At 42.2% G+C, this 21,488-nt stretch overlaps 1 protein-coding gene across 1 annotated transcript in view; it reads right to left on the reverse strand.

The window, feature by feature from the left end:
* F13a1 (coagulation factor XIII A chain) overlaps window positions 1-21,488 on the reverse strand; it is a 178,446-nt gene that overhangs the window by 9,952 nt on the left and 147,006 nt on the right. Inside the window, exon 13 of the mRNA XM_005066385.4 lies at window positions 15,031-15,191. Coding sequence (XP_005066442.1) covers window positions 15,031-15,191 — 161 coding nt within the window. The remainder of the gene's footprint in view (window positions 1-15,030; window positions 15,192-21,488) is intronic.

Below are 21,488 nucleotides of genomic sequence, written 5' to 3' on the forward strand. Positions count from 1 at the left end.
GGGATTCTAGAGGCTAAGAGACAGGAAACAGGGCAAAGTCTTGTGCTTTCTTAAAGACATGTTAGAGAAACCCTGAGGAGAGTCCTTATCAAGCTTGAAGAAAGGAACCTCCATGCTAAAACAGGTACAGGAGGTTTCATCTGCAGCCACATCTAAGCCCAGGAGGGTAGAAGTTCGGGGAATGTGAGGCTATTTCTGGAAAGTTTACCCAGTAAACCCCCAAAACTATGAGAATTTGGCAGAGCATCTGCTGTGACAACCAGGGCTCCATGCTTGGGGGTGACAGTTACTTAGCTTGTGGTCTTGGATGACTCACTCAAACATTCAATTTTCTTTATTTATCTCCATTTTAAGAGCATTATTCATCATGTAAAACAATATCCTTTGTTATGCTATGTTTGTATATACCTTTAATGTCCTTTGGTCAACCCTCCATTACCATTCCTCCCTTGTCTGCTGATCACCTTCTTCCCAAATAGTCTCTTTGATTTCATCATGCTTTTTTTTTAATCTAAATTTTTCATATGAAATGCACTCAGTATTTGACTTTCTGAGTTTGGATTAACATCTGGATCCCCATCTCCATCCATTTCCTTGAAAATGGCATGATAGATTAAAACTGTCTTGTTGTGTACATACATTTTATTCTCTTTATCTGCTCATCTGTAGATGAGTATCTAGGCTGCTGATTCCACAGCTTTGGTATCATTATGGCAACTCTTTGGTCTGGTGGCTTAAATTCCTTCAGGTATATACCCAGAAGTTGTAACATGGGTCATATGGTAATACTAATTTTAGGTTTCTGAAAAGCCTCCATATTGATTTTGGTAGTGGCTGCATCAGTAAACATTTCTATTGACGGTGTATAAGGGTTCCTTTTCCTCTATATTATCAACATTTATAGTTTCTTTCCTTGATGATAGCTACTCCAACTATGGTAAGATAGAAATTTAATGCAGTTTAAAAATTAAAATATTTATTGAATTTGTTCTTTGACAATTTTATGCACGTATAACATGCACTCTGGTTACTGTGACTCCATGATTAATCTCAATTTTGCTCTTATTGCGTCCCCTCTTTTCTGTTAGTCCCCTTCCCACAAGCCCAACTTTTTGCTGTGGTCTTATTTTGTGATCTTTAGAGTTAAACAGCACACCTGTGTGACACAGATTTGAAACTATCCACTGGAGCCTGGTGATGACAATTACTTGGGTCCACAACTGAAGATAGTGACAGCTCCTCCCCTAGAATCCATTTCCAATAGTTCAGAAGGAGCAGAGGGCCGTGAGTATCTCTCTGGTCCATGACTGACTGTTGATAGCTACAGGAATGCTATGAAGTACTGGCTATGCTGTGTATGCCAAGAGGTTAGGATTTCATAGGCCTTCTTCTGGTTGTTACATTTTCTCTCCCATCTTCATTCATACCTGAGCTTTAGAAGACTGATATATTTACAACCAGTATTTGCAAATAAACACCTAACAGTAACTTATTATCTGCACCCTGAATAGCCCTGCATCTTAATGATTTCTACTGTTCACCAAAACAGGATTCTCTGATTAAAGCTGGGGTAGATTTTGAACTATATGGGAAACTAGGGGTAGAAAATGAATCGAAGTCTTACTTAATTTGAACCCTGTGGTCTACGGTACTAACCTAAGCAAGATGTGCCCAGTGGTGTTTAGTTATGTTTAGTACGTGCCACATATTTAGAAGGCTTTCTCAATACAAAATCAATGTATTGGAAAATGGTCAAGCAGCAGTGAGATTTCTTTGTCTGTTTTAGATTGCCATATAGACAGGTATGTTGAAAACCAAAGTCACTTGAGAACAAAATGATGATGATAATGGTTTTTCCCTAATAAGAAAGGGATGGAAGGAGATGAAGTACAAAAAATCAGCTTCCAAGTTGCCCTGAGATTATAACTCAAGCTTCTTAAAACATCAGTGCTGCTTTTGACTCCAGTATCTATTCAGTGCCCAGCAAATACTTAGTTAGGAGAATTGTTTAAAGTGGCATTTGCTGGTTGCTTGAGTTTTCTATGTAGTAACATGCCATTATTACATTTGTTTCTTTAGCCAGTATATAAGATATGAAGATACACATACAGATATGAGACTTTCTTATGAGTGGAGATTAAGAGGAAGAATATTGCCTGCAGAATAGGACCCTTGCTAACTGACTTTATAGCTAAGAATAAAATCTTAAGGTTTTGCTTTTCTGATTTGTGACTAAATTTATGTCTATGGGATTTAAGAGTTTCTATCAGAAAAATAAAACTTTCAACTAATTCATCATATTCATTTTATGCCCCTACTTCCTAGGAAAAGTGGGTGGAGAGATGGGTTTAGGGGCACTAAGGATGAGGCAGGCTAATAATGATGGAGACAGCAGTAGGCATGTCTAAAGATAAGGACTTTGTACTGGAAAGGGGTCATTATTTAAACTCGTGGGAAGACTCCAGAAGTCTCAGCCCACTCCAGATCATGAAACTAGAATCCCAAATGGTAGAGTCTGTGTTTTGTTTATTTTGAGCACTCTGCCTCATTACTAAGGACCAGCTCCATTGAAAAGCATGGTTCAAGAATTCTCACACAAGGGCTACATTACTTTCAGCTCCAAGGCACACAGGAACAAGATGCTCATACCATAATCATCCTTTAAGGCAGAAAGGAATTTCTGAAGCAGGATAATTGGAGTTGGCATTTTATTTTTTATGAAATAAGTATCTTATACAAAAATTTGACGCTCCTAACCAGGATATGATTCAAATTCAAAACTTAATATGAGAGAGCCTCAATCTAGAACCCAGGATGTGATGGTCAGAGATGTTGGAAGCTACAGCAACCCAGTAGTAACCAAACAACCAAAGCTACTTTGTTCTGGTGTCTACAGGCTCTCTAGGACCAAGGGAGATTTTAGAAATGGTGATGACAGAACTGAATTTGAAGCCACACTGACAAAACTGAAAGTAAATATGTTTCAATGAGGAGGAGGTAGGCCAAGTAATGAAAGCACAGACCCATGAGCTGGCAGTTACTTTTGTAGTTTCTGGGGTGCTACAGTGTGAATGGATTAGTCTGGTCTGAAAGCTGTAGCAAAGTCAATGGTCAACTCAAGACCAGGGTTTCACAAGCTCAGCACCACTGACATTTTGAACTAGTTCTCAGCTCTGGGGGTTGTCTTGTGCCATGGAGGTGTTTAACAGCATCTCTGGTTTCTGCCCACTTGATGCCAATAGCCAACAGCACCTCACAAATAATAATAACTACAAATATCTAGAAATTGCCAAACTATTCCTTGGGAATCCATCTTCCACCTTTGAAAGCTGTTGCTACTAAAACCGTGAAAGACTGAATCTGTCACTTTATTCCCAGGTGTTTTGATTTGGTTCATTTGAAGGTCTCATATGGTTTCCTCAGTTTTATATTCTAGTGTTTCTCACCAAAATAACTTCAAAACCTACTGGAATTTTAAAATAGAAGTTTTATCTACATTAGAAAAAGCTACATTGATACCTTCAGTAAGAATGTTTGCTGTGATGACTATAATTCTTTCTGGGAGAAATGTTTTGGTACATTTGCTTTCGCCATGGTCATCACAAGGATGAGCAGAACCTCTTAATAAATAAACCTACATTTTCCCAGGCCTATACCAGATTGGGCCCACCAACAGTCAATCATAGATCTAGGAGAAATTCATGAACCACTATCCATCCTTGATAAACTGTTAGCTGCTGATGTATTTGAGGGTAGGAGCAGCCTGCTGGGCTCAGCTTTGTGTCCCCTTGCCAGATAATAATCAAAACACTAAACATACAGAAAAAGAAAGAATATTAAGAGCTGCAAAGAAAAAAGGCCAGGTAACAAATAAAGGCAGACCTATAAGAATTACATCTGACTTCTCAATGGAGACTCTGAAAGTCAGAAGATCCTGGACAGATGTTTTGCAGACACTGAGACAATGGAGGACAGCCCAGACTACTATACCTAGCAAAACTTTCAAGCTCCATAGACAGAGAAAACAAGATATCCATGACAAAACCAAACTTAAAGAATACCTATCCACAAATCCAGCCCTACAGAAAGTATTAGAAGCAAAACTCCAATCCAAAGAAGTTAACAATACCCATGAAAACACAGACAATATATCATCTAACCAAACAAGTGAGAGACCTTGTGACAAGAACTTCAGGTCTTTGAGAAAGAAACTGAACAAAATATCAGAAGATAGAAACATCTCCCATGCTCTTGGATAGGTAGGATTAATTTAGTAAAAATGACAATGTTACCAAAAGCGATCTACAGATTCAGTGCAATCTCCATCATAATTCCAACACAATTCTTCACAGACCTCAAAAGAACAATACTCAACTTCACATGGAAAAAACCCAGAATAGCTAAAAGAATTCTGTATAATAAAGAAACTTCCAGAAGCATCACCATCCCTGACTTCAAGCTCTACTGTAGAACTATAGTAATGAAAAAAGCTTGGTATAGATATTTGCATAAAAACAGACACATTGATCAATGGAATCAATTGAAGACCCTGACATAAATCCACACATCCATGAACACCTTATTTTTAACAAAGATGCCAAAATTATACAATGGAAAGAAGACGCATTTTTAAGAAATGATGCTGGCAAAACTGAATGTAAATTTGTAGAAGACTGCAAATAAATCCATATCCATCACCATGCACAAAACTTGAATTCAAATGGATCAAAGACCTCAACATAAATCTAGCTACACTGAATCTGATAGAAGAGAAAGTGGGAAGTAGCCTTGAACACATGGACTCAGGAGACCACTTCCTAAATATAATACTAGTAGCACAGACACTGAGATCAACAATCAATAAATGGGAACTCCTGAAACTGAAAAGCTTCTGTAGGGCAAGCACACTGTCAACGAGACAAAACAACAGCCTACAGAATGGGAAAAGATCTTCACTAACCTCACATCTGATAAAGGGCTAATCTCCACAATATATAAGGAACTCAAGAAACTAGACTTCAAAATACCAAATAACCCAATTAAAAATGGGGTACAGATCTAAACAGAAAATTCTCAACAGAAGACTTTCAAGTGACTGAATGATATTTAAAGAATTGCTTAACATCCTTAGTCATTAGGAAAATGCAAATCAAAACAACTCTGAGATACCATCTTACACCTGTCAGAAAGGCTATGATCAAAAACACTGATGACAGCTTATGCTGGAAAGGATATAGAGTAAGGGGAACACTCCTCCACTGCTGGTGGAATTGGAAACTTATACAGCCACTTTGGAAATCAGTATGATGGTTTCCTAGAAAATCGGGAATCAATCTACCCCAAGACCCAGCATTACCACTCTTGGGCATATACCCAAAGGATGCTCAATCACACCACAAGGATTATTGCTTAACTATATTCATAGCTATTATTATTCACAATAGCCAGAACCTGGAAACAACCTAGAGGGCCCTCAACAATAGAATGGATAAAGAAAATGTGGTATATTTACACAATGGAGTATTGCTGAACTATAAAAAACAGTGACATCATGAAATTTGCAGTCAACTTGATGGAATTAGAAAAAAGTCATCCTGAGTGAGGTAACCCAGAATGACAAACAGGGTATGTACTTACTCATAAGTGGGTAATAGATGTAAAGCAAAGGATAACCAGGCTAGAATCCACAGTCCCAGGGAAGCTAGGTAACAAAGAGGACCCTAAGAGGGACACATGGATTTCCCTGAGAAGGGGAAATAGATTAGATCTATTGGGCAGACAGATTGGGTAGAGGAGAGGGGATGGGAACAAGAGGCATCAGGATGGGAAAGGTGAGACAAAGTAATGAAAGAGATATCTTGATACAAGGGGCCATTATGAGGTTAGGGAGAAACCTGGTGCTAGGGAAACTTCCAGGAATCCACAAGGGTGACCACAACTGAGACTCCTAGAAATAGTGGAGAGGGTGCCTGATGTGGCCATCTCCTGTTATTATCCTAATTGTCATCACAGAAACTTAATCCAGTATGTGATGGAACCAGATGCAGAGATCCACAGCCAAGCACTGCATTGAGCTCCAGAAATCTAGTTGAAGAGAGAGAGGCAGTCCGATATGAGCAAGGAGGTCAAGATCTTGATGGGGAAACCTACAGAGACAGCTGACTGGAGTTTGAGGGAGCTCACAAACTCTGGACTAACAGCTAGAGAGTCTGCATGGGACTGACCTAGGCCCTCTGCATGTGAATGACAGGTGTGTAGCTTGGTTTATTTGTGGGGCTCCTAGCAGTGGGACAAAGATCTATCCCTGGTGCATGAGCTGGCTTTTCCAATCCTATTCCCTATTGTGGTATGTCTTGTGCAGCCTTGATGCAGTGGGGAAGAGCTTGGTCATACCTCAACTTGTTATGCCATGCTTTGTTGACTCCCATGGGAGGTCTTATCTTTTCTGAGGAGTGGATGTTGCGGGGGGGGAGGTAGAAAGGAGGTGGAGGAGGGAACAGGAGGAGAGGAGGGAGGGGAAACTGTGGTTGGTATATAAAATAAATAAGAAAATTAATAAAAACTAAAACAAGAAAGAAGGAAAGAGAGAGAGAAAGAAAGAGAAAGAAGGAAAGAAAGAAAGGAGGAAAGAAATAAAGACTGCAGCATATTTTTCCTTTGTGGATGGGCATCTGATCTGAATATGATCATAATACAGACTCTTCTTTACTAATTTCATGTGTCAAACCCAGTTAGTTTGTTTCCACATATTATCTCTGCAATTAGTGTCTGGGTTGAGTATATCAATACTGTCACTAGGAGGAGGCTGAAGAGAAGTGGTTGATGGACAGGGCTCTGCTCAGGCTGTTGTGTATTTCTTATGTAATTAACAAGGTTTGGTATCTATTCTCTTATATTTGTCTCTTGCCCCCATAATTTCAACTTCCTGTCCCTGACTCTTGAGAGGATGATGAATCATATAAACTCAAGCCAGCATCAACACAATACTTAACTATCCAATATTCAACAATCCTGCTTGGAAATTTTGAGTGCCCATCTTTCCTCCCATTTTCTTATAAGAAACTAGAACATTTTCTTGGCATTTACTGACTTAAGAGATGTGATGGTTTCTGTGGAGCAGAGGATAATGGCTATGTTGGTAAAAGAGTTTATGTTGAATTTTTCTGCAATTTTGAATGGTGCACTTTTTTATGCTGTGAAAACATTTAAATGCCAATATTTTCTGTCTGTCTTTGTTTCCTTCCTTCCTTCCTTTCTCCTTCCTTCCTTCCTCTTTCCATCCTTCCTCTTCTCTCTCTCTCTCTCTCTCTCTCTCTCTCTCTCTCTTTCATAAAGCCTTAAATAAAAAATAAAAGGAGACTTTAGAGAAATCTATAGGATCTTAGGTCAGGGAACAGCAATCATGGTATGGAGTGGAGACATGCTTACAACAGGGACCAGAGAAAAGAGCCCAAGACATGCTGACTTGGAGGTGCCTCATGTTTTACACACATCTCATGACCCTTGTGTTTTAACTGCCTTGTGGTTTAAATGAGAAAAGACTCCAGTAGGTTCGGGCATTAGAATACTCAGTTTCCAGTGGTGGTGCTGTTGGGGAGGGTTAGGAGATGCAGTTTTGATATACAAAGTACATCATTAGCGTTGGACTTTGAGGTCTCACAGCCTAACCCCATTTCCAGTTTTCCCTCTTCTTCCTATTTGTGGTTGAGCATATGATCTCTCAGCTTTCTGCTCCCACTACCATGCCTGGCTGCTGCCTTGTTTCTGACATGATGGACTCTTATTCCTCTGGACAAGTACATCCAAAGAAACTTGCTCTTATATAGATTGTCTTGGTCATGGTATTTTATTATAACAACAGAAAAGTAACTAATAATACTATTTTATTTAAAATACCTACTTTTTAAAATCAACCTATAATACAGCATTTCCCCCAAGGTAACTGTACTCATCAATACTGATAGACTGAGTTCTGCCCTTTATACAAACTCATGATAATTAATAGTTATTCACATTCTTTAGCCAAAAGAAAAGTCTTTCTTTCTCCATTCCTCTCCCTCACCACCTCCCCCCACACACAGAGGAAACTGAAATAGAAGAAAAGTCTGAGAAAGAGTGAAAATGACTTAAGTTGGCAGCTTAATTCACACGATTTATTAGATTCACCTAACAGTCCTTATTTGAAGTGCTTTCAATCATGTCTTCCATGTATCAATGGAAATTGAATTTCTTCCCTCCTACTCACCCCATGGTGGCTGCTGGAAATAAGCAGTTGCTTGTTTGTAAACTATTCACTGGCCCCAGAGCTGGTACTGCTCTCTACTAACACACAGGCTGTCATTTACTCAACGATGCCAATGGTTTTGCCAAGGTCAAGTCATGTAAAAGTCTATGTTAACCAAGATGGTAGTCACTAAATATGTTAGACTTAAATGAATAGAAATAAACTGAAATTTGAAAAATTCAGACTTTGGTGGTAACTTCCATATTTTGGGGGGGGCTGATGCACACCATATTGACAGTGTGGATTTAAAATATCTATCACTGTAGAAAATGTGTATCAAGTTATTCAGTATATACAAAGCTGCAAGGTAGATGCTGAGAGTTTACAGATGAGGAAATAGAGGTACAGAGAAGCTTCATAACTTGCTTGAGTTCACACAGTGGGGAGGAGAATGAGACACAAATGCAATTGGCACTGGATCACTGCTTAACAACATCCCATCCTAACTGTTTAATAACAATAGCAATAAAATGATAGCTTACAGTGTTATTTACTTATCAATACAGGAACCCTGGCCATAATTTTCCTTACTTTGTCCTATTGAATCCTCATAGCTCTATAGGCTTAGAGATACCCATTGTTATTATTACCTCTATTTTCTTGGCATGAAAGCAAAACTTAAAAGATAAGTAGAGCTAGTAAACTGGAAGAACCGACCCGGAAATAAATCTAGGCCTTTCTGACTTAAAACATTCTCCTTGAAATGCCACCCACACTGTGATCTCTGACAGATGAGATAAAAATAGCATCCCACCGAAGAATCATTTGCTGTGTTAGCTTTTCATGCTATCGCTAAACCATCCTTTGAGGGCAGTGGTTCTAAGTTGACCCTGAACTATATTTGAAAACACGGCTACCACCCACCTTTTTCTTTTTGACTTTATGAAGAAAGAATTAGATTTCTGCACCAGAGTGAAATGTGACAAGGTAGCCTTGAGGCCTTGAGTTACATTACTGGATGATAATGGGATTTTTTATTTAGGGTGAAGTTGGGGATATACTTTTTCAGAAGAGATCCAGTAGTCCATATATGATAGAATCACGGTAGGAAGATGTAGTTGCTTATACCAGATGCCTTCCTTTGTGTGTTTGTTTTTTGAAGAGGTAGGTCACAGCAAACAGGAAATGCATAGAACCATCTGCACTTTGGGTATCTCATTTACCCCTGATGCCTCCCTTTCCAGCATGGATGCTGTTATACAGCTGTCCAGAAAGGTGAGGTGACAGTGCACCCCTCAGAGCCTTGGAGCTCACACAGTCCAGAGTGTTCCCTCTCTGTTAACACAGCCTGTATTGTCTCACTGTACAGTTGTAATTGTCTCTGACCAACAGCCATGGAAGGGTGGGAACACAGAAGACTGCAGCAGGAAGTCCCCATCTGGCATTCTCTGGGAGAAGACAAGTTCAAAAAGAAGAAGAAGCATACATGTCTCCTGGCTCCCTTGGCCTAAGATCTACCCTTGAAGGGGAGGGCTTTGTCATGCTGATTGTGCAAGAATCACTGAAGAGCAATGAGGCTAGAGAAAGTGTATTTGTTATTGGAAACATGAATGATAGTATGGTTTGGATCTTAAATGTCTCCCAGAAGGTTTAGTCTATAAGCATGAGAGTTGGTAGAGACATTAAGAATTAGGGTTTGTGGAAGAAAGTTATACCACTAGGGTTGTGTCCTTGAAGGAGATGCTAGGACTCTGGTCTCTTTCTCTCTTTCACTTCTTCCTCTGTATCGTATTTCTCTGCCACATGTTCCCTTTATTAGGCAACACAAGCAACTGATCAGACTGATGCTCTGACACTATGAGCCAAAATCACCCTTTCCTTTAGCATCAGGGATGATTAGAACATGGCCTTTGTTTTTCTACCTGGTATTGATGAAGCACTTGGACATATATGATCCTGTAGAGCAAATGGAAGGAAACTTTATCATCCCTCATCTAGTAACTGTTAAGTGGTTCAGGACACTGACTGCACCCCAAATGGTTCTCCCGATTTTAATTTGTCCTTTGAGACACAGGTATATAAGTCAGGATGCTGGGGGAGCAGGGACCCACAACTTCCCTGAGCATCTGCCCTGTCTCACTACAGAGACACACAGAGTCGGGGTTCTAAGAAGATGGCCTGGAAACCTCAGCAAGAATCATATGTGTGTAATGAAAGGCTCTAGTTAGACACAGCATTATGATTATTATTGGGACAAACCTTGCTGATATTTGCTAGTATCTAGGACTAGATCAAATATGGACATGGGGTTCAACCATGTCATACCTAGGCCAGATAGGAAAGGGTTCTCTCCTTACAGGAGGTGAAACTTTCCACCAGACTATGGGGCTTAGGCGTGGGTGGACTTTTCTCTCTCTCCCAGCTTGGATGGACACTGCCCATGTAGGTGTAAGTGCTGATGAGATGGGTCTTCCCTGAATTTTATTGGGGGACAGCAGTGACATTTTCCATGTGAGCTATTATTACAAACCCCATTGTGGCTGTGATGCTGTTGTTAGATCCTCACCTAGGTGGGAGGGTGGATCTGGAGGCCTGCCCTGGCCCTGGGCATGCCTGCTTTTCTCCACAGTTGCTGCTGCCGGTCTTGATCATGGGATCTACCAGCCCTCATTGTTGAGAACCAGAGAACCCCATTAGATTGTTGTCCCCATACTGTGGTTCACAGTACTTAGACAAACTTGTGTGTAGCCTGAAGAACAGCTTCTTTCTGCCTGTGGCCCCCTTTTCCCAAAAGGCAGCTGCTCATTAACAATTAAAATGCTGGAGAGTTTCCCCCTCCCCCGACTTAAAGCAGCTTTTGACAATCAACACATGGGAAGGCAGAGAAAACTTCCAAGTCTGCTTTTAATAAAATGTACTTTTCTCTTCAAAATATTTTGATAGCATGGGAAAAGAGATATATCCTCATTAAAGTTTAATGAGCATCTCCCCCTGCCGATTTCCATATGAGGATCACACACCATGAGTCATCAGTAGTGGGTGCTGGGCATAGTGAACAAATTTAATTCAAACCCAGTCTCTATTGCCATGGGAATGAGTTAAGCCTGATATGCACCCATCAAGATTAAGAACCTGGCCACTAGCCCCTGTGCTTTAGTGGATGGTAGCTTAGATTCAGACGGGCAGATGCATTATTGTTCTGGGATGTTGAGATTTTCTCTGAAAAGGGAGAACAGCTGGATTCTAGCTTCCAGGTGGCTCCATTCCTAGAGTCAACCCAGTGAGTCCCAGAAGTCAACACTTCGGGACAAAGACTCTGAAGAGAAAGACAGGAGACCTCTTGGGAGGTAGAGTTGGCCATACTACAGACATGGTCATGAGTTTCCACCAAAGCTTTGCTGTCCATGGAGCCAAATGACAAGGCTTTGTCCACACATTCTAGACCCTACTGAAAATGGCCCAGCATGCTTTTCTGTGGATATCTGTATTCACCTGGCTCCTGACCTCTATCCTTAAAAGGTCACATCTGCTGTCTACTTCCACTGACATGCTCCCTCATGCCTTTCTCCAGTGTTTAGACTAATTTCTCTGTCTTTCTCTGATGGTTGCATATTAACTATTCATTGAAGATAGCCTATTCTTCTGTCCTAAATTCTTGATAATTCATTAAAGCTGCAATTGCCCCACTTTGCAACACACAAATCTTTCTGTTGATACTGCCACTCCTGCTTCCTATAAAAGTCCCAGTGTGAGAATGATGTGGCCCAGAGGTCACCTGCACACCACAAAAGACCTAGGATAAAGGCTTCTGACATTCTCTAGTCAGTTGGGATCATGAGCCAGTCACTTATGAAGAGAAGCAACTACAGTAAGAACCAGTGACATACATCAGGTGCTTACTGAGAACAAGTCGTCAGACATCCTTGGATCAGCCAACACAGAGATCCCATGGCACAAGGATTTCTGTTGCCTTTCTCACTGCAGTGGGAAAACAGACTTTGAGAGGTTCAGGGTCATATGGGCTTTGCATGGAGAAAATGGCTTAATGGTTAAGGCTTGTGTGACAATGCCTGTTGTAATATAATTTGATTATACTGTATAAAGATATGCCACTGTGATTGGCTTCATAAAACACTAAATGGCCAATAACTAGGCAGGAAGTGTGGGTGGGACTTGTGGACAGAGAGAGCTCTGGGAAGAAGAAAGGGAAGTCACCAGTCAGATGCAGAGGAAGCAGGACATGCAGAAGAGGTAAAAGTCATGAGCCATCTGGCAGCATGTGCCAGGTTAATAAAAAATGGGGTAATAATAAGTTACAAGAGCTACTTAGAAACAAGCCTAAGCTAAGGCTGAGCTTTCATAATTAAGAAGTCTCCAGGTCATTATTTGGGAGCTGGTAGGCGGGCCAGAGAAAGACTCATTAGGAATGCTCATTTATGCTTTTTCCAGACAGGCTTCACAGTGGACAGAATCAGGACTTCCTTTTCTCTCACATTTCAATCTCAGTCAATGGCTTTGACTCTGAAGAAGTCTCCTCCAGAACTAGCATCCCTGCTGCTGTCATGGAAACCAACCCAAACTAAACCCCCTAAACCCCGCCAACCCTTGTTCAAGTCCTGCTCTGATCTACTAACTTGTGGAATGAGACATCTCTGATTCTGCCTTGGAGAGTTCAGTTACTCTTAAAGAAGCCTAGGAGATAGCTAAATAAATAAATAACCCTTCTAATTAATAATACCTAAAAAGATAAAAGATACCAGTTTCTTCTATGCACACCGTTTATTATCAGCAGTGCAATTAAATTCTATTTTGTGCTGTGGTCTGAGCACTTCACAGCTCAGAGACGTTTCTCCTGAGAGCTTGGCAGGGACAAGACATTACTTCATAATGAGGTGCGCATGAGAGCTCTGTCTCAGGTGGGAAAGGCAGAGATCTGAGCATGGGCACAGGCTCTGCTTAGCATTCCCCCTAAGAGCCCCTGAAGATACCTTTGTTATATGGCTGAGGGAGATCGGCAAGGCCCCTGACTGTGGGAGAGCCAGCATTACTCTTGCTATGGTGGTCCCTATGCCCCAACTACTGAATTCATTCTCTCACAGGAGGACAGCAAACCTGGAGCAACCTAAGTGCCCACTTTCCTGTTTAGCATTTGTTTCAAATTCTACCTACAGAATTCTGACTCTGCCTTGGCCTATACAACCTCATTTGCATTCTGCCTCTTAAGGTGAGATAGTACCAGTCATGAGGGGTCTATGGTAAGAGGTTACAGTTAAAGAACAGAAGAGGTATGATGATATAGACCTTCCCAAAGCAGAGGGTATGGCATCTGTTCCACAGTGAGCTCTACACAGCTTCAGGTTTGGGTGAGCCTCATCTTGGGGTACTTTGTGTTTCATCTACAGAGAGCCAGAGTTTGAGGAGAAGTGACTGAGGCAGTACTCACCCTGCTTCTGTAGCCAAGCTGCTGGGGTTGGAGACTTAGCTATGTGTCTTAATGACTATGTGATTGTGCACAAATTTTACAGCCTCTCTGTACTTCAGTTTTCTCACTTATAGTTCGTACAGCTTATCTGGAGGAGTTATTGAGTATTGAAAGTGCAGATATATGTGTGATATATACTTTGAGAGCAGTTGCTGGAGCCCAGAATGTAATCACGCAGAGCAGCCATATTGAATACCACACAATAGCCGTTAGCTTAAAAATGATTCAGTCTGTGCTTCATAAGAATCAAAGTTCACCTCTCGTTTCTGCACAGTGTCCCATTTCTGGGGCCACTTGGATTGTCTGATTACTTTGGGGACTTCATGTTAGCAGGATCTATGCCAATAGCTAGGTCATTTCAGAGTAGAATGCTCTCCAGACACCAGGGGAAGACCTCTAAGCCCACACCTAGTTGGCATAAAATGTCACTCTCCAAGGTGACCACTGGATGCTTGGTTTCCTGCTTCCATGAAGGGCAGGTGGCTCATGTACTAGCCTGCTCTAATATGTTCCGTCTTGGGTAAAGCTGTCCGCCGATGCCACCAGAAGTTAGCCTATGCTGCCAAGAAGCAGGTAAAATAGGCTTCCATATCTGTCTTCCAAATCCATCCCTCAGGTTTTCTTTATCAACACCCCAGAGCAATTTAAAAAGAAATTCCCTGCAGTATCCAGAGAGGCACAACTAAAGCCATCATTCAAGTTGGCAAAAGAAGCCACAGTGACAGAAGCCAGAAAATTGGTCATCTTGGTGAGTGGGGAGGGCTGTAACAGGAAAACACGGAAAGGAACTTTCTGGAGAGCTGGAAATCATCTATATGGCTGGCACATGTAGTGAGTGGCATATGGATATTCAGCTACTGCTCTCAAGCTGTACACTTTACCTTGTATATCCTACCGTCCACAGTCACACCTCAGAGAGTGATGTCACTGTCCAAAATGCAGGTGGGACAATGTAGGTAGTTTGCAAGTCTGACCCACTTTATTCTGAAGGCACAGAGAGTTCTTAGTCTCTGTCTCCATTACACATCTTTATCTTCCTCCACAAGTGTGTTTATACCACAGGTTATATTTATATCTGCAGTCACATCTATATATTTAAATAAGGAGAGAGGAGGAGTGCTACATGTACGTGACTATATATAGGATGGCTTGCTTCTTTCAAAGAACAGGAGCATTGTGTTTTGGAACCCACCCCACTCTCTCTCTCTCTCTCTCTCTCTCTCTCTCTCTCTCTCTCTCTCTCTCTCTCACACACACACACACACACAGCCTGACCCTAAGTAGTTTTCTCCCTTTTCTTGTCTGAGATGAAATGCTCACTGACCTTGATGATGACCTTAGGGACAATCAGAACTGTGGACTTCTGCTTGGCCAGGACATCCCTGGTCTCGTTGATGCGTGCTGTGACGAAGAAGTGCAGGAGGCCCTGTTCCAGAAGGTGGCTCATGTACTCGCCTGCTCTGACCAGCACCTCCTTTTTCTTAACTGGTGGGAGGAAAAACCAACAGGTTGCCATCAATACCTGAGATGAGATGGAATCTGGCTTACCTGCACTCTCCCCTCCTCCCCACATTAGTACCCAAGGCACCAGGAACATGGCCCAAGTCAGATACAGAGAGTCAATCAGGGGCGAGCTCTCCTGCCTCTTGGGTGAAGAAAGAAATGTAATATTCCGTGAAATCTTACCAGAGAAAAGAGTTGTCAAACCTTCTAAGCATTGCTTTTGCTGGTGGAAAATGGAAAGCCCACAGAGATATTAAAAGTGGAGCCAAGGAGCTTCAATCATGGTTACTTTGACTTGAACCAAGGCAATCCCAACATAGGAGAAGAGGAGTACAGAAGTCCAGGGTCACTAAAGGCTTTCCAAGCCTCTGTGATTTAGAAGACCTCTATGATGAAACAGTGCTCTAGCTTTAAAGCCTGAGGATGAGCTGGGCAGGATGGCATGGGGATAATAGGAGCTTTACTTCCCTTCCAATTTCCACAAGGGCTAAGGATGCAGAGCTGTATCTGTGACCTGAGTAAGTTTGTTCTGGGGCTCTACTTCCCATAGCCCAGGATTCTAGAGCACAAAAGGCAGCTCTGCAGGTTGAACCTAGGTATGGTGCCTACTGATACATCCAGAGACAGGAGTCTGTACTACTCAATCAGCTGGCAGGCCCAGCAGGTAGATGCATGAGTTAGGCCTTCATCACTCCTTACATGGCATAGACTCTACAAACAAGCCATAAACCCACCATCTTGGTGCTCCATGTCTGGCTTTTGCCAGATTCTTCCTTTTGGCAGGAGTTCCCATGGCTGGCAGTTTGAGCATATGAGTGGATCGTTTCAACCCACTACAATGAGTGGCAGTCTTGCTAGCTGGTGGAAAGAAGTTCAAAAGCAAGCACATACCAGGGAATAGGGCAGCATTTGACTGCCTCTGGAATGAGGGACTCATCTTCTGCAAGTGGGATACTCATACCTGGCTTACATCTATGATAACTTCCTGGTCATGGAGTCTGAGATTACAGTGGATGTCCTGCCTTGAGCAGCACTCCCCATAGCTGTCTTTTTACAGTGTATAAGTTCTCTGGCCACTTCTGGCTTTATGATAGAGTTCTAATCTTTCCTCAATATTTTTGTATCAGGGATCTCTGTAAACCCATTCTATTGACTTTCTTCCAGTCTTATACAGTCTTATACTCTTCTATAGTCTTGGGGACAAGGACTCAGACAGCAGTCCCTCCATGTTCTCCCGGTCTCTCTATCTCTTTCCTTGTTTTCCTTCCATGTGCTTGGAATTTATCTCAGAGGCTCAGACATGCTAAACATGACACTCTACCACTGAGCGACATGTAAAGCCCCGTTTGACCCTACATGCACCAAGGTTGGGAAACATGACTGTAGCAGTCGGGAGCCTCTGAGGAAAACCATGCAGGCCTGGGTTCTAGTAGAAAGGAGAGCCCTGGCACCCCAGGCAGGCTCACAGAACTGCACTAGCAGATGGTTGGTGCTGCAGACTCTGGCCACCACACTCTGAGCAGGATCTGCATTTGGATCTGATCTCAGATGTGACATGTGGCTTGTTTAGCTTATCTCCTGTAATTTTACCATGCCGGTTGTAACCTAGTCTTTGAAGGAAAACCCTGGACTCACCTTGGCACTTGAACTCTTCCCTTCTGAATACTGTCTCCTTTGGTCTTATGTCTAGATTCTTCCTCTTTGGCTCTCCTACAATAAACTGTTTGCATGAGTAGGACTCCAAATTCCCTTTATCATATATAAGCTCAAACAAGCACATGTCTTTCACACACTGTACATGAATGGTGCAATTTGCTTCCTGGTGTTCCCAGGGACAGTAATAAACAGTGGATTTCTCCTGGCTTTTCTTGGGGGAAAGAGTTTGACTATTAGGTTTCCTTAGGGTAGTGGGGTTTGTACATCTTCCCTGTAACTATCTTTGTAGAGGCTCTTATCACGCTTACAGTCTCAGCCTCAGGGCTCACTTCTTCTTGGAGGCAGAGTATTCCCTCAATCACAGCACTGAAGAAGTGGGTCTGTGCTTCTGAGCCCCAGAGAACAGTGCTCCTGAAATAGTCCGTTATATAAGTGCTGTGTTTGCCACTGCACAAGAAATTGTTCTAGATAAAGTTTATTAAATGTGGCAAGAGAAGGAGGAATAGATTTTCACTGTATGAGTGGTAGAGATGGGAGGCTGCCAACATCATTTACGGTGTCTGGGGAAAGCCAAGGGAGACACAGGCTGGAGCTGCCTCATCTCTTCCAAAAAGCAAGGAAAACTAAATATAGTCAAGTGACAATGATAGCACCTTTGAAGGTTCTGGGTGATTTAAGTTATTCAAATCTCCCAAGCTGACTCTAGCCCACACATTCCTTTTAATCACCAATCTGAAAAGTCTGCCTCCCATTCTACATAGAAAACTTGATTTGCAATATAGCTACCTAAGAATGCTTGATTAAAGGCAGAGGTATGAGATTTTGCAGAAGACTGGGATATACTTCAGATTGCAGCATGCATTTTATTACACACAATTGATGCCACCCAGTTTAATTAATTAGTAAATAAGCAAACAAAGAACGAACAAGGTTCTAATTCCCTTGAAGTTAGCTGGAAGAAGCTCTGGGTAGTCTGAGTGGGTGGAGCTGTATTAAAATCTACTTGGGCTTAGGTTGGTTCCTACATGAATGAAGACTCAGTAGAATAATGTATCACATCATTCTAGTTCATTAACTTGTGTAAACCCTTCCCCCTTTTTAATTTTTAAGGGCAAAGGATTTATTTTGGCTTATGATTTGAGGGTACACTGTGAATCATCACATGGAAGGCCTGGGAGTGGGAACATGTTGCTTCTGAAGTCAGGGAATGACTTAAGTTCATCCTTTAAAAGGAGAGAAGGAGGGAGATTGACAGGCTCCTTGTGAGGTTGGAAAAGGCTGTGCTCTATTTCAGGGGTAGGGAGACATGATGGATTACAGACAGTTTCACTCAGGACACAAGTTTACAACTGTTAGCTCATTGTCCTTGTCCAAGGGGATCTATATTCTGTTATCTTCATGGCCTCGGCCATATGAACCCAACCTGAGTTTCTCACTATGTTGGAAGGTAACAGGAATGTCAAGGCATTTCACCCCTGTCACTCATGGAGTTCCTTTGCTTCTTACTCTCACATGCTTAGACTAATCGGAATATGTCCAGATTGACTTGCTCTGGTCACAGTCAACACAACCACCCCATTTCAGCCGAATGGTTGCTATAGCATCCTAGCTTCATCTTTGCTTCTGTGAGTCCCTTCTCAGCACAACAGCTAGCACGAGCTTTCTTATTTATTAATTTAGAAAACTATCACTGCGTGTTTGTATGTGGGCACGAGTACACCACAGCATATCAGTGGAGATCAGAAGACAACTTACAGGAGATGGTCCTATCCTTCTACCATGTGGGGGATGCTACTCAGGTTGCCAGGCTTGGTTTTGAGTGCCCTTACTTACTGAACCATATCACCATCCTCAGTATAGTCCCAAGTTAGGTCATGGTCAAAGACTTCGAAGGAAATATCCACTGGAAATAAAGCCAAAGTTTGCACAAGGGCTGACATTCATTATATGATTTAAATCCATTAATTTCCATCGGTTGCTTTTATTCCTATTTGAGTCTGGTTTTGTTGTTGTACCAAATTACAGAGGCTTGTAAATTTATAAAGAAAATAGGTTTAGTTGTCTCACAACATTAGTGACTGGAACATCCAAACAGCATGGTGCTGGCGTAATAAAAAGGGAGCTGGCTGTGTGCACAAGGTCCACGCTTGCAAAGCAACCTTGCTTTATAATAAGCTGCTCTCCCAGGAACTGACTCAACTCCACAGACCAGTACCCACTCCTTCCAAGGTTAATTTGGCCCACATCTCTTAATTATATTCCACAAGGCTCAACCTTCTAAAGGCTCCACCTTTAGTCATTACACTGAGGATCAAGTCATACATACACAAACAAAGGCTCTTTATCCCCCTTTGCTTCTCATTGAGTGCGTTAGATAACTTATGACATCAGTGACTTCTCCTGGCTGGAAACCCCTCTGTCAGGTCTCTGCTTAGCATCACCTGATGAGATAGAATTTTTTATTCTGTGGTTGTGATACCCTCAGGGCCAGCATGTCTCTCCCTCTTAATCTGCTTTGTATTTTCCTAGTATACATATAACTGGGTGATACACTTGTTAGCTTTCTGGGTTGTTTATTGTCTTGTTCATGTACAAGACCAGAAAATCCACCAAGATGCGTACTCCCCTATGTCCAGCACATGCTAGAAACTGGATGCTCCCATTTGCTTTCTGTTAAAACAGCATGGCCAAAAATAACTTAAGGAACAAAGGGATATTTGGCCACAGTTGAGGGAAGCCAGAACAGGAGTTCGATGCAGCACCCTGGAGTCAGGGACTGAAGCAGAGACCATGAAGGAATGATGCTTACTGGCTTGTTCCTCTGTTTATGAGTCAGCTTTCTTATACAGTCCAGGATTAGCAACTCATGGGTGGCACCACCCATACCTACATTAATTAGCGACCAAGAAAATGCCTTCACAGATATGCTCACAGGCCAAACTAATGTAAACAATTCCTCCACTGAGGTTCCCTCTTTCCGGTTATGTCAATCTGAGAAGCAAGATTAGCCTTGCAGGGAATGGACTAACAATCCTGTAGGGAAGGTACTGCTCCCATATATTTATGAGGGGAGAAAGCCCAGATGGCTCAGACAGTGTTCAGGGACACAAACTTAGAATGCCTTTTCTCAGTAAGCATGAGAGCCCTTTCCTCTTCAGTTACTCATGCCGACTATTCCTTTTGGTGAGAAGTTTTTCCTCCCCATTTGGGGGTGAGGTGGGGTGGGAGTGGTGTGGGAGCCAAATATTTCATAGAAAATTCCATGGTGATTTCTCCACTTCTGGCTACATCACCAAATCTAGGAATACTCCTCTCCTTCAATTTGGGTTTCTTGGAATCTGAATTTTCAGTAGTTTTTCATTTTCTCTGGAAACACCTCACTGGAGGTACAGGATTTAGACAATCATAGCATTTTAGGGAGCCTGAGAACAACAGAGAAGTGTGATTGGCTTGTTGGTTGGGTGTAGCCTGCTTGTTTGTTTCTGCTTTGGGAACAACAGAAATATGTAATTGACTCATTGGTTGGGTGTGGCCTGCTTGCTTGTCTCTGAGTTAGGAACAACAGAGAAGTGTGATTGGCTTGTTGGTTGGGTGTAGTCTGCTTGTTTGTTTCTGCTTTGGGAACAACAGAAATATGTAATTGACTCATTGGTTGGGTGTGGCCTGCTTGCTTGTCTCTGAGTTAGGAACAACAGAGAAGTGTGATTGGCTTGTTGGTTGGGTGTGGCCTGCTTGTTTGTTTCTGCTTTGGGAACAACAGAAATATGTAATTGACTCATTGGTTGGGTGTGGCCTGCTTGCTTGTCTCTGAGTTAGGAACAACAGAGATGTGTGATTGGCTCATTGGTTGGGTGTGGCCTGCTTGCTTGTCTCTTGAGTTATAAACAGTATTGCTTCTGTACTCTTTGTTTTTTTTTTTCAGAATCGCATGTCAGGTCCAAACTGTCAAGTACTTTTCAGTTTTCTCTGACTCAGCTCTCTGCCTACAGAAATTCTCCTTGTGCCCATCTTGAGGCTAAATATTGAGACCTTCGAACACCCTCAGGAAAATTGAGACCATTCAAAATTGCAATTGCTAATGCAGACTTCAGCATGTCCATCACGACCCTGATTCAAATATACTGAATTCTTAGGGTGATGAAATGGCTCAGAGAGAAGAAAGGGAAGCAGGGAGACGGGCAGGAAAGAGACTCCACGTGGGATGGCTCTGCACAGACTCTGGGGTGGTACCTTGTATCTCTCAGGCTTCTTCTCCAAGTGATTGTCCCTGATTAGGCTGATCAGTTACAAAACAAGCTATGAGGAGAGGAGCTGGGCATGGCTTAGTGGATAAAACTCTGGCTCCAGAGCATAGGACCAGAGTCTAGCTCTCTAGCACTCATGGTAGAGTTGGGCAGGCATGGTAGCTGCCTGTAACTGTAAGCAGAGGTATGATCCCTGGTGCAAGCTAGGTACCTAGGGTAGGCAGGATTGGTGAGCTATAGGTTCATTGGGAGACTCTGTCTCAACATATAAGGTACAGAGAAATCACAGAAGATGCCTGAGGCTGATACAGCCTGTGTGGCAAGTTGAGGTCTCAGATGCAGATTCTGTTTCAGGAGGTCTGGTGGGGCTTAAGGCTTG

Source organism: Mesocricetus auratus, unplaced genomic scaffold (assembly GCF_017639785.1).
Source record: "Mesocricetus auratus isolate SY011 unplaced genomic scaffold, BCM_Maur_2.0 Super-Scaffold_100013, whole genome shotgun sequence".
Taxonomy (NCBI): Eukaryota; Metazoa; Chordata; class Mammalia; order Rodentia; family Cricetidae; genus Mesocricetus; species Mesocricetus auratus.